Source organism: Montipora capricornis, chromosome 13 (assembly GCF_036669925.1).
Source record: "Montipora capricornis isolate CH-2021 chromosome 13, ASM3666992v2, whole genome shotgun sequence".
In the NCBI taxonomy this organism is placed as follows: Eukaryota; Metazoa; Cnidaria; class Anthozoa; order Scleractinia; family Acroporidae; genus Montipora; species Montipora capricornis.
In genome coordinates, this window is record NC_090895.1 from 12,819,036 (window position 1) to 12,833,806 (window position 14,771).

General features: G+C 38.5%; 1 protein-coding gene across 1 annotated transcript in view; it reads left to right on the plus strand.

The window, feature by feature from the left end:
- Positions 1 to 14,771, plus strand: part of LOC138028981 (dynein assembly factor with WD repeat domains 1-like) — a 45,944-nt gene that overhangs the window by 10,333 nt on the left and 20,840 nt on the right. The window contains exons 5-10 of the mRNA XM_068876636.1: positions 2,808 to 2,866; positions 6,340 to 6,462; positions 8,058 to 8,097; positions 8,636 to 8,695; positions 13,235 to 13,342; positions 14,379 to 14,485. Coding sequence (XP_068732737.1) covers positions 2,808 to 2,866; positions 6,340 to 6,462; positions 8,058 to 8,097; positions 8,636 to 8,695; positions 13,235 to 13,342; positions 14,379 to 14,485 — 497 coding nt within the window. The remainder of the gene's footprint in view (positions 1 to 2,807; positions 2,867 to 6,339; positions 6,463 to 8,057; positions 8,098 to 8,635; positions 8,696 to 13,234; positions 13,343 to 14,378; positions 14,486 to 14,771) is intronic.

Here is a 14,771-nt window from a genome sequence, read left to right on the forward strand (position 1 = left end):
CTGGTAACTAATATGGGTTAACAAAGACAGAGAAGGTATCGTAAGCAGATTGTCTGGCTATTTAAATTAATTTCTACTCAACTCTGCACAGTCTTTGGTAACAATAATTATTGGAAATTTCACCAATTCTTGTTATGTTTATTTTGTGCTCACCTCTGCACAGTCTTCAGGTAAAAAAATATTTGGAAATGTGACAGGCAAGAATTATTTGAAAGAAACCTTGTTGTCTATTCTGTGCGTCATTATTCAAAGAAAAGGTTCACCAGGAAAGAGTTTGATCCTGAAAGTTTGTTTTGTTGCGTATGGTAATTTGACACATTTGGGTCTCTTGTTTTCACACATGCAGTGACATAGGAAGGGTTTTTTTCCTCTAATAGCAAACATGTTGTTTGCTGGAATAGGTTTTTCTGAGATTTCCAGCCTTTGTGAATTTTTCGTGTGTAATTTTTGAGCTTAACAAATTTGCATACGTGGGTTGAAATGTGATACGGGAGGATTCTTGTGGTAGTGCACTGTAAGCAGTGCGTGCATAAGTCACGAAAATAAACATGCAGGTCTGTTGGAAAGCAAAAAATTGTGACGCTGATGAATGATAAAGTAGCTGCTATTTCCAAAATGATGGAATTACCTGGTGATATCTAAGCTTGTCTTGTAAATTTTTGACTTTGCAGAAACAATGGTCAACCTCAAGAGTTGGGCAATTGTGATCTTTTTGTTGAATTAGCACATTTCTTTTCAAACTTTATAACACTTGAAAGAAAAAGAATTAAACTAACAAAAACAAAAAACACGGTATCTTGCCATCATTTGATCTGACACAGATTTTTCACTGTTTCATGAGTAAAGGCGCTGCAGTAACTTGATCATGGCGCCCGCTGAATTTGATGTCACTTTCGATTTTGCGATTTACTTGTGTAGCCAAAAGTACAATAACAAAATTGAATGTAGCGAGAATCTCCCAAAATGTTTTTCGCTAATACAATGTAGTAACTTTTTATATTCACACTTCAAAATTAATGTTGTTTTCATGTCGTGTTTTTTGGTTGCTGATGGCAAAATATTTTATTCTTGATAAACCGTCCTGAAAACGTCCTTTTGCTCTTCCTAAAAACTGTGTATCAATGTTTATTTTCTTTTTCATCAATATTTGCTTTGCACAAAGCAAGCTAACGAAATCTGTACCGTGCTTTGTTTGGTCCTATCCTTCTGTGACAGAGTGGTATATTTCTTAGGTCATCCATCCAGATACTATAACCCTGCTGGTTAGGGCTTAATGGCTGTTACTAAAAGTGGGACGGGGACGTAGGACTTGGGACTTGGGGATGTGGGGACTCAGGGACGTGAGGACGTAGGGACGTATAGGGACGTGGGGACTCGGGGACTCGGGTAGGTGGGACGTCGGAACTCGGAGACGCATACCTGACTTTTGCGCTGAATTGACGGTCTACAAGTGTAAAATAATCTAATGTACTGGAGAGTTTGTCAGACCACTAGCTGATGATTTCCAGCGTCCATGGTTCCTCCTTGCCTATTTTACCGTGAGAGCTCAGAATAGTTTCAACGCAAGGGGTCTTAAACATCGTGGGCAGCTATGGAGGACTTTCCTGGTAAGTAACTGAGTTTTTAAGGGAAGCTATTGTCCTTGCAGTTATGAATGCAATTTTTGCAATTGCCCCCAACGTCAGTGGCCTCATAGCTCAGTTGGTTAGAGCGTCGCACCGGTATCACGAATCCCCGCACGTCTCCGAGTTCCGACGTCCTCGCGTCCCACCTCCCCGAGTCCCTACGTCCTCGCGTCCCTGAGTTCCCACGTCCCCACGTCCCCACGTCCCCAAGTCCCTAAGTCCCCACGTCCCCAAGTCCTTAAGTCCCAAGTCCCCGTCCCACTTAGCCGGGCTTAACCTCGGTGAACTTTTGTATAACAAAGCTGCCAGATGCTCAGAGTGCATTCTTAAACTTGTGGTGAAAAGAAGTTGTGAGGGAACTTGAAAATGATCAACATGTCAGCCTAGAAGCCAAATGAATGTTTCTCAATTCCGTTTTATTTTTTTCAATCTTTCTGGGTTTAGTACTTTGCTAGTAACCACATGTCTTCTCAGGGGGCTATTTACCTACAATGTAAGACTTCTATGATGGCACTACAATGATATACAATACCAAAACAATATGGTGTACTATAATTAGAGCTACGTATTCCGCAAAGACAACTTGAATCTCCCGGAAGACAAAATGCAGCTCAGTTGACAATATGGAATATTAGGTGCTGTGTTATTTCACTACCACACGTATGCAATACATACCAATTTTTTCTAAAGATGACAGGAATTTTTTCTTTGTGACAAATGATAAATAGGCCTGTAGCAAGGTTTTTAACCTCAGAAAAAGATCTGTTTCGTTGTTTGAACGTGTGAGCCAAAGGGCCTCTAGCTGCTGGCACAACTTCTTGGTGACCCCTTAAATGGTCTTAATGACCCCCGACTTGAAAAAATGACTGGGACACTGCAGTTCAATACCACCCAACTCAGTCCCTTCTGTTTTTGAGTAACACGTACCACAGGCAACCCAGTGTATGCTCATGGAGAGTCTTGTTTACCCCTGGGTAATGGCATTTATCATGGTGTGCATAACTGCACCTATAGCAGCTTCAGAGAATCATGTATTCATGTCTAATGCCTCACTTTCAGTGTGATCTTCTTAATTACTACCGGTACATTGTAAATGCACTTGTTGGTGTTCGGGTGGAATTAACTCGCTATTGTCATTGCTTTATCACTTATTTTGTTGTACGTCACTGTGATTTCTTTAAGGTTTTGAGAGCACACATCCTTCCACTGACCAATGTAGCCTTCAACAAGTCTGGCACAAGGTAATCTAATGGCCTGAAAGTTCATTGCACATTGTATCAGAGGCTTGTGTTTTTTGAATGTTGGATTAATAGTCATCATTACCAGCTGCAAATCAAGCTTATGCGATTAAGTGCTTGAACTGCAAAATGGACTTCCTATCTGGTGCATTTGGTTTTCTCTTTGCTTGCTGGTCCAAAAGGGGCATTACTAAACGATGAAACAGTGAAACCGCGAAACGAATTCTAACTGACAAAGATTGGATCTGAGAGTAAATGTCATTTTACGGCTACATGTAATTAGGCCTAAAACGTTATTGCCCCTAATATCAGAGTTAATCTGAATCCTAATCTTAAATCTCAATGATTAACGCCTAAAACGATATTTAATCTCAAATCCAACCTTTGTTGGTTAGTACCGGTATTTAATGTATGTTTGGGTCATACTGCCTGTCCAAAAGACTCATTTCCCATTCATATATAAGTTAAATTATTAACCTGTTGTACCTCAATTCAGCCTTTATTGCTTCAAGGTTTGAAGGCAATATTTAATGAATTATGTTACAATAAATTCCAGTGCTGAAAGTTACCTTCACTTTAAATAAAAAGACTCATTTCAGCAGAGTATTGGTAATACGTGTAGAAATGAGTGGATAACACCTTCATGTACAGTAGCTTGGCATGTTGAAATTGTGAGGATGGTTTTAATAATATATTCATTATCTGAACAGTATTGTACATAACAAAGTCAGGTACCATATTTTGGTAACTAATCCTGTCAATGACAAAATGAGAGAAACTCAGTTAATTATATGGAATTTAAATTTGGAAGTCATTGTCATCATTTCTTGTAGCTACAGTGTAATTATATGATCATGATTGTTGCCTTGGGCAAAGAAGTGCAACAAAAAGTGTCCCTGGCCAATAATTTTGTTACATGTAGCTAGAGTGCACTGTTTGATGAAGGCTGTTTAATTTTTGTTTAGATCTTTTTTTCCATTCACTTCTCAAGTGTGGAAATTTTCCCAGGGCTGTCATGAACATTTCAAGTTTTTGAGAAAATTTGAATTGAGGATGAGGAAAACAGTGACTTTGTAGTGTTTGCTCTCTCAATCACAGACCCTTATAAATTTATTGACAGTAATAGTAGGTGGGTATGAAATACACTTGTACTGTGTGGGTGAAATCCCTAGCCCTATTAGCTATTTAAGTCAATGATGCAATGAAAAAAAAAGAAGCCATTTCCCTTTTAAAAGGGACATGGGTTTGTAGTGGACGTAGATCGATGTTGTTAACCTTTTCAGCATCAAGGGCCCCCTGATTGATAAGTAAAATTGTCTGGTGTTAGACAGAGCAAACTATCTCTCTCAGGAGGAATATATCTGTTGTAGTTCAAATTTCTGTTGGAAATACTTACTGTACCAGTCTGGTTTGACCAAGAATAACATTGAGTGGTGTTAAGTACTAATCTACACAATTTACATGTGTAAACACTTGTTCTAGAATGGTTAGCTTTCATGTAAGGGTAGGGAAACTGCCTGAAGTTTAGGAATTTGTGTTAAGCTTTGAATTTAGTGATTATTGAGTTATGCACTCTGTTATTAACAGTTGGGATTCCAGGAGGTGTATGACAACTGCAGGTGACATACTGCAGACTTCCTACAATGCAAATAGTGCTGATAAACAGTATTTAAGTACATGTATAGGCACCCATTTGATTAGCACTGATAAACAGCATTTAAGTCTATAATGCACCCATAGACTGTGTGACTTGCATGTTAACTCGCTTAGTGCACCCTGTTGGCTCGCATTACTTGCAGCCAATTGGCTCACTGGCTTGCACATTGTCGTCACTCTGACGTTTTGAGCGCCCGCCCTTCCTCAGAGCTAAACTCTTTTTTGTCTTTCACATAGTAGGGCTACTTTTTGTAATGAAAAAAGCAGTGATATTCTTTATTTTAATAAGTCATTTGGCAATATAAATTTGTTTATTACAAAATTTGTCGCTCAGATTTTCATAACAAGAGCAGTATACAACTACCGGAAATTAGTAACCATATTACAATAATGTTACAATGTTATTATTATTTTGTACTGTAACAATATTAATAAACTTCAATTTATCTTGAAATGAAGTTATACTCATTTTTCAAAATGGTCTGTTTACAAGCTCGATCATGTAAAGGAAATTCCTTTGGAATAGTTGAAAGTAACATTTAGTAGCACTGCACAGATCTAATCTTGGAGGAGATATAAGTGATCAGATTTTTCTAAATTTGGTCACTACTCGAGCAGAATGGTTTTCCAATATCAGTTATTTTTTGTAAAAGCAAGTACAGCTGTACTGTTGGGGTGCAATCGGTTACCTTTTAGCATTCAGTCGATTCCTATCAGGGAGGAATGTTGGAGCTGCCATTGATTGGTGGACATTTTCTATGCATGGAATAAGCTCATTTTGATGAGTGTGTTAACAACTTTCTGGCTGATTTGTGCATAATTTCTTGAAGCCACTTTGTCATACTTGTGTCCTCTGTGAGAAATTCGACTCCTGTACATGGGACAAGATTTGAAACAGTTCCCATTTTGAGACTACTTTCTTGTTGTTCCTGTGAAGAGGTTGGCATTGCTGTAAAAATCATATTCAATTCTTTTCAATTCCTCTTTTACTCTATAAAAATCTATTTCATTTACATTGTACGCTATTGCATTGGCGTGAATCTGTCATTTTATCACTGATATATTTACCACAAGTGGCTGGTGTCTAAATGTGAATAAATTAAAGTTTGGACCAAGAGTGGCCTGGGATTAATAAGAAAATATTCTGGTGAATAATTTAACAAGTTAGGTTGAGTATAACGGGAAATCTTGAGATTTGTTTGAAAAGTCTGTGAGGGGTGTTGTAGAGGGAGTGGGGGTAAGGGTATGCAAGGAGGGAGCTACCTGGAAGGTAAGGGGGGGGGGGGGATAGAACTGTGAAAGAAGGGTGGGGTGGGATAGAGGTAATGGCAGAAGATGAGCAAGGGGTAAGAGAAGTAGAGCGGAAGAAAGGAATTTCGTGTTCTTTTTGAGACCCCCAAAAAACCAAGCCCCTGTTTTTTAACTACACCCCCAAAAAAAGAAAATCCTTTTTTAGACAGTTGATAAAAATAAACCAGTGTAATTAAAATTGTACCAGTTAAACTAATTTGTATCAATTCAAAAGCAAATTATACCAGCAGTCAAAATTGAACTACAACATATCTATAGTAAGTGTCCAGCGCCTGTACAAATTTCTTCAAATTGGACAGTTTCTTTAGACAGACTGGATGTACAGCTGCCCTTCAGCAGCCAAATAAACTAAAAAACGATCAGATTGGAGCACTAATTGTTTCTGATACTATAATTTTAAAACTATTTCCAAATATTCCAAACACAATCATACAGTACACACAAGAGAGTCCATAATTGTCACATGTATATGGTATTAATAATAATTAGCCATGCATAATTTATTCCAGTTTTATAACAGGTAGCTATGACAGAACATGTAAAGTCTGGGACACAGCTTCAGGGGAAGAGCTTCAAGTACTTGAAGGACACAAGAATGTGGTGTATGCAATCGCATTCAACAATCCTTATGGGTATGTTGTTACAGCTGTTAAAGGAACAGGAACCTCTTTTAAATTCAAAATATAATTATGTTCAATCTAGCTTGCATTTGTAAATTGCTTTTAGGGAAAAAATATTGATGTTGTTCTCAGCATTTTAGTCATTTGAGGAATTTGCAGGCTTTTACATAATGTTTGGTCATCTGGGCTTTCTTTGAAAGCAGTATACGAAAAATTACACGAAATGTTTCCCTCTTACTAGATTTTGCAATTACAAAGCACATGAGAGTCACTTAATTTAGGTAAAACCTATGTGAAACTGCATGGTGACCCTAACATTTTCTGGCAATGAGAATATGAAGCCATGAACTATTGTTAAAATTAGGAATAGACCCACTTCCCTTCTGGTGCAAAGAGAAAAAATATTTTGGAGTTAGGGGCACTTTAAGTTAATTAAACTATTTTATTATACCCGACGGGTATATAAAGTATGACTTTATGTCCTTAAACAGAATTAACTGAAGAGACTGTAGTGTAACGTGATATGCTAGATTTCTATCCCATACTGTATGAACCATGTGATTGTTAGCCCTACTGATGGAACTGGGCCCACACAAGGACAGAGAGAAAAACTGACCAGGGTGGGAATTGAACCCTCGACCTTCGGGTTAGATCTCCGCCGCTCTACCGACTGAGCGACAAGGTCAGACGGGAGCAGGCCGTGGGAACTGAAGATGTTAAAGTCAGGGCAATTAACATGTACAAGTACAAGGAAAGGTTATGTTTATACAAACGTTGGCCGTGTAGCACTTAGGTATATTTTAATCAGAATTAACTGAAGAAAGTGTAGTGTAACGTGAAGTGCTAACGCGCTCACATGGTTCATATGGGATAGAAATCTAGCACTTCACATTACACTACACTCTCTTTAGTTAATTCTGTTTAAAATATAAGGTCATGGGTTCAATTCCCACCCTGGTCAGAGTTTTTCCCTGTCCTTGTGTGGGCCCATTTCCATCAGTAGGGCTAATGCTCACATGGTTCATATGGGATAGAAATCTAGCACTTCACGTTACACTACACTCTCTTCAGATAACGCTGTTTAAAATATAAGTGCTACACGGCCAATGTTTGTATAAACGTAACCTTTCCTTGTACTTGTACATGTTAATTGCTGTGACTTTAACATCTTCGGTTCCCACGGTCTGCTCCCGTCTGACCCTGTAGCTCAGTCGGTAGAGCGGCGGAGATCTAACCTGAAGGTCATGGGTTCAATTCCCACCCTGGTCAGAGTTTTTCTCTGTCCTTGTGTGGGCCCATTTCCATCTGTAGGGACAACGCTCACATGGTTCATATGGTATAGAAATCTAGCACTTCACATTACACTACACTCTTTTCAGTTAATGCTGTTTAAAATATAAGTGCTACACGGCCAACGTTCGTATAAACGTAACCTTTCCTTGTGTTTACATATATGTCCTTAAGTTTGGTTTTGGATGACTGACCCCAATTTTTATGTGTTAATTTCCTTGTGATAGCTACAAATTAGCTAGTTTTGCCCATTATAATTATTTTCAAGATACAGGTGTAGTGTAGTTTCATAACTTCCCTTCATTGCTTTTCTGTAGTGACAAAATAGCAACTGGCTCTTTTGACAAGACTTGTAAGGTGAGTGTAAGTTTGAGAACAGTATTAAATTGAATCTAGAGATGTCTTGGATCCTGTGCTTGCTATAATTTCCTGGTTAATTCCGAGTTGGACATATGTAACAGCCAATTACTGACTTTATCTAGACTACATGATACATGTACATGTACATGTATGCTCTCCTGCTCAATTTAATTTACTAATTACTGACCTCATTTCTGATCCATTTTGCAAGTTACACTTGTATGTTTCCTTGTTTCCAAAAGTTCAATTATGACCCTCGCTGGTTATAGATCGCACTGGGAAAACTCTGGGCCATTACTAAGTGGTTGGCTTGCAGCCTTGGTACAGTGCAGGGCTGGGGCATTCAACAATGAGGGGTCCATCTACAGTGTACAGCACTGTACATCTAGAACTCATGGATCTTACATAATTAATTACTTTTGTGTTTCTTCAGTTTGTAGCAGTTACAATTACATATTTTACACAAAATGTATGCAGTGGACTGTGGGTACATGGTACTTAAATGCAGTGTTTGTGTTATCATTGATATTTGCAGTTGTGGAGTGCTGATACAGGAAAATGTTATCACACCTACAGAGGTCATACGGCTGAAATTGTAAGTGGTTTGTTTTGGTATGTGTATTTTATTGTGTAATAAATAATAAATAATACAGTCTAACTTGCTTGATTTACTTAGCAAATAAATCGGACAATAGTTTCCACAATTCAACTGGCAGGCTTTTTTGTGGATGCAGCATACTTTTGCTGTTTTCCATGCACTTTTGAGGAAATTTGCAATCAGCAAAGCTCTTTTTTGTAATTATGTAATAGCTCTCAATGAAGGCATCTCCAAGTAAGCAAAGCACTTTGCTGTCAATATTATCAGGCCCAGAGGCTTTACCCTTTTTAATATGGTGTTTTGTGCAATGTGATAAGTCAGTTCCTGATTAACAGTTAGAGATGGAAGAGTAGGGGTAATTCTGTAGATGTAGTTTGTTAATGAAGGAGGATGAGGTACAGCATTAATGTTCAAGGTGGAGCAAATATTTGTAAAGTAAGAGTTGAAAGCATTTGCTCTCTGGATATCATCTGTTAAAAGCAGTCCTTGCGGATCTTTGATGGGCCCAATTAAGAAGGACTTGTTGGTGCCTTGATATAATTTGACTGTTTCCCAAAATTCTTTGCTGGATTTCGCTTTGCAGAATTTATCCTTCCAGTAAGCTAGTTCAGCAGATCTTAATAACTTAGTGCAGGGATTTTTTTGTTCATCCATGGCAAGCTACTGGTATTTGATTGAATTTACACTTTTCTGATCAATAGGAATATGATGATTGATGATCAATCAATTTAGTTATACAGTCAGAGTTTCCCATGTCCAGACAGAGTCATCAATGTCATCAAAAATGTCACATATGTTCCAAGGAGCAGTTGCAAATCCTGTTTTAATGCAGAGATGATTATACATTTAATTTCTTAAAATCCCGTAGTATTCTAAAAGCTGGTTTTTGATACATGTGTAGTTTGGTCTAAGATTTATTGTAGCATTATATTAAATGGTGGTCAGAAATTCCAAGGTTGCAAGCACCATGATGAAGAAACTTAATGTCACTAACTGAAGTGATGATCAGGTCAATGAGAGTAGATAAGTTGCCAGCAATTCTGGTGGGAACATTGATAACATTCTTTAAATTAAACTTGCGAAGTAGTTGTAGAAAATTCCGCGTCAGAAGTAAGTCTCCAGAATTGGTAGAGGATGGTAGGAAATCTCCCAACAGTACAATGTTTGAGTGCTTTCTCCAAAGATTCTCCATCAGCAGAGGGAATTCATTGAAGAAGTTTACTAATCCGGAGGTCTGTAGATGGAGCCGACTAAACGTTTTTGAGAGTAAAAGGAAATGTCCACCCAACCATCCACAATTGGGGAGTTACCTGATAAATCCTTGGGATTCAGCAAAATATATTAATGAACCGCTGCCTTTCTGGCCATCAGATCTGTTCCTTCTAGTGATTTTATAGCCAGTTATGTTTATTGATGAGTCTTTTTTTCTGCTCCGAAGATGAGTCTGGGTAATGCCAAAATGTCAAACTTGACGGCAAATAACAAAGCCTTAACTTCATTTATTTTGCCCAGAAAACCATTGCAGTTGAGGTGACCGGGTTTTAAGCCCTGTTCAAATGAAAATGAAAAGTATCCAGTAGGAGCACCAAGTAGCCGACAAAATTCGGGTTTTTGTGTAGCGTTCTAACACACTTCCCAGTGTTCAACTCTAACACTTGCCCGATTGCCAACCAGCTTTGAAAGGCTTAAAGAACATACTATTGGACAAATGGCATTTAATTCAAACCAGCCTAATCTCAAAGAGATTTTCAAGGAATCTCCCTTGATCTCTTAATACAGAAAAGGAAAAGCCATTAGAGATGTGCTTGTCAAAGCAAAACTGGGAAGGCTACTAGAACACAATGGACACACAGCAGGAGTCGCATTGGTCTGTCAAACCCATTTTACTCACGTTACACAAAATTGACATTTTTGCAAGCCTCCTTAATAGGCAACAGGTCTTTAGAAGGTGGGCAACCGAAAAAACCATGGGCAACCAAAAAAACAAAACTGGTTTGCCAAAGGGCAAATCAGTTAAAAAGTAAGTGCCAAACACTGCTTTTGCTCCTCATGACGGCTTGACCACTTGAATACAGTATGGTCATCTAAAGCAATCATTCTTCATCTGATACTCGGGCTTTATTCCTACGTTGTCATGCCAACAGCTTTTTGTGCTAATGGGAAAGGCCATAGAAAAGGGTGTGAGAAAGCATGATGTTTTCCATTAACTGTCAGTCTGATTAAGTGGACAGATCACCTTATGAATGAAGAAGCTCTAAGATAGGATCAGGAACCATGGAGAGACAATGTAGTGGAAAGAAGAATCAATTTTGTCTTGTAGGTCATGTGTTAAGTAAATAAACATCGACTCCTTTATGTGAGAACACCCAAAGTGACAGTGGCATGTATGCCAAATCAAAGGAGGTGTATAATGTACAAGTGTAATAGACCAAAGAAGACCTGGAGTACCACAGTGAGAGTTGACTTGAAAGCCCTGCGGATATCTTGTGGGAAGTGCTGGCTAAAGATCAAACAGATTGGAGAAGACTTGGGGTGCATTGTTGATATGGGCCAAGAGGAATTAACTAAAAATGATACCTTTTAAATGTAAGATTCTGTTGGTGGATGTGAGGTTGATAAAAGCTGAGGGAATGGAATTCTCTCTTTCTTTTGTCAGGTTAATGATTGAACCTTGCAGTTGGCCAGCTCTCACATGCCTTGATACCAGTAGCTCAGTTGGTGGAGCTAAGTACATTGCTATATGACAATTTACATGTACACTCAAAACTGCATGGTGCCCTATGACCATGTATATTTAAAAGAGGATTTTTGTGAATATCTGAAGAATGGACCCAATTAGAGCCAAGTGTTGTAAAGTTTTCCCTTCTTGCACTGTCTCTTGCCTCTGCATGACATTACCATGTGCTCCGAGCCCTTGTGGATCCAGATCACACATTACATCATAAACCTGGTCTCTGGTGACATTAAGGCCATATTCTAATCATTCTAATTTTTTATGTATTGCTCTATATCCTGGGAGCTAATACTAGGACCCTAGCTTGCATTCCACTGCTTCTTTCTTTCAAAGTAACAAAGCCTTCGATCAAGGGAACAAACACTCAAGGATATCGATACGCTGGAAAGTCATGTCTCAGAAAATCCAGTGCTTGGGATCTTTGCAAGCCTTGCTGGGTGTAATTATTGATTCAGAGCTTCACAGTTATCACCTTCAGTCCGGGTAGCCTCATGTGCATCTGCCATATTGGCTAATAAACTGAGTGCACACACATTGCACAGATTGAGGTATTGAAGCACGCATAGCATGATGGTAGTGGCAGCGCTGGGCCATGGTGAAATATATTTTCACTTGCTTTTTAATTTTTCGTTTGATATTGAATTTTTATTTCACTCTTGGCTGTACTTCGATCTTAGTTTTATCTTGAAGTTCAAGTTTTACTTTTGCATTCTACTTACTTTAGAATTTCATTTCATTTCTCACTTCTGTTTGCACTTATTGTACAAAACTATTCGAATATGGCCACCATATGCCATGATTCCTATTAATAATGAAGGACTTCTAGCACTAAGCAGGGACCAACCTTGTTCCCAGGGTCTCTCTTCTCTGCCTCCATTGTCGTTGGAGGCAGAGAAGAGCGACCCAGGGAACAAGCTTGAGCAGGGACCGTTTTCATGCCTGAATGTTTTAGTTTGGACATGTATACGTGTTTTGCTTTTCCAACAATTATAATTATATTATTATTATTATAGTAAGCATATGGATAGTGTTGCCAATTGCAAGCTAAAATGCGAACATGGAAAAGAATACAGTGGACACAAATCTCAACTCTACAGTAACACAGTGCTTAAATGTAATAAACTTGAAGCCCTGTACCCGACAAAATAAGGATGTTTATCAGAGGAAACAGGATGAAAACTTGATGGCTGTTTTTGTGAACCCCTTCGGGGCATCCAAAAGGTGACTATAGGTGTGTCACATACCAAGGGTTGTAATAACATACATGTAGTGTGGCCTCCGTGGAGTCAACTATGGCAACATGCAACATTACTGTTACAGGTCAAAGATCTGTAAGACCCCTCTTTCAGAGTGATGTTGTGTGATACTGTACCTTCATAGTTGTTAGATGTGAAGGTTGTGATCATGATTCCTAATAATTTGAAGATCTTGCTAGCAGAGGACTAGCTGTTATCTGGAGGAAAGATCAAAGAGGCCCATACAGAAAGGGGAGGGATGCTCGTTGTCTCGCTTAGGGGTGTAAATTTGAATTTTGGTCTCACTTAGGGTGTTCTGGGCAAAACGCAATCATATGTGGCTGTGAAGGTCTCCTTTAGGGTTGTGCGGGAAGAAATATAAAAGTGTATCTTTACATTTTTATATTTCTTCACATAGGTGAAAGTATTGGATGAGAATGTCTTTTCCATCATTAAAAGGCACTGTGTTTTTGGATTATTTCTCTGTGTTTTAATACGGTCTCTTTTGGGGGTCAAAAAAGCCTGGGCCATGCCCAATTATCAAATTGTATTTTTTTTGGTGTACAGGTGTGCTTGGCATTTAATCCACAAAGTACTATTGTGGCCACTGGAAGTATGGACACAACAGCCAAATTGTGGGATGTACAGAAAGGAGCAGAAATTTCAACATTATCTGTTAGTGTTAAAGACACTTAACTCTCCTCAGTGTTCTTACATGTAATTTAAGTGAAGTTCTGCTGCTTGGCTTTATGCACTAGATTGTTTGCATGTGACATGATGTGCCATATTGGTGTACCTTAGCAATGAAATGGTGGCTATTTTTTTGAATGTGATCAATTCTCAGGGAACTGAATTTCATTTTAACAGAATTATTTCCTTTTGTTTAGGTAAGTCAATATGGCGACTGGTCACATCAGTGAATTAAACAACTGATATAAGCTTCACATTTTAGTTATGATTACTGCTTTATTCCACAAATGCGTTAATGTAGAATATTTTTTGAATATTATAATTATTATTAAACGCTCTAACCAAATATTTTATGGCACATCGGCAGTAAACTGACAATGACTCAAAAAGCCCCCATTTTCAGGGATGCTGAAAGAATATATTAATTTGGTGGCTCAGGTTTTATCCCCTAAGACAGATACAAAAACTGAGACTGATAGGCACCAATGCCTTTCCAAAAGAGATTCTTTTTCTAGCCACTTAAATTTTCTGTACACATTCGTCCCTTCCCCCCAATGCAGTGATGACAAAATTCTCCATATTTGTGTTTGTTGAGTTTCAAAATTCAAATACATACTTAATTGACCACTCCCCGTAGGGACTTTTCAGGGCCAATGAAACACTGCAATCAATGAAATGACAGAAAAGTCTCTCCCTGACTTATACATGGAAAAGACAGACATGGTTTTACGCCACTTGTATTCTTGCTTGACACTTCTCATTGCCTGTGTTCTGTCTCAGACCTCAAAAATGCAAGATGCATGTTTCAAGGATCAATGTTTTTGTGACATGATTGGTTTCTCAGGAGCCATCTTGACACATGTATGTCATTCCCTCTGAAATTTAAAGTGCTCTTTTCTCAGAACAAGAAATGCCACCCAGCATGCGAACTTTCAAAGAAATCAATGGGGCCTGATTAGTTGCTTATTTTAGGTTTTGATGATGACACAAGAAAATGCTGGACTTTTGTTTTCACACATAGGGTCATTCAGCAGAGATCATATCTTGCACATTTAATACAACTGGTGATCAACTGCTGACAGGTTCATTTGATCATACTGTGAGTGTATGGGATACAAGAACAGGCAGGTGTGTATAATCGTAGTGCAAACTTACTCAGGATTGCTCTGGCGCAGTGCTACATGTACTAGCAACAGTGCATACATGTAATAAATTAAAGGACGACCTTCAACCGACGGGCATTGCGTGCCGTCGAGCAATTTTCATATATGAAAATCCCACCAAAGCTGAAATCCATCCAATCAGATCGCTACTATAAGCAATGCGAATGTCTATAACAGAAAGAAACGGTTGAAAAGTCTCTGCAACCTTAAATAATTATTTCAATGGAGTTGATAATGTAAATTGGCCACCG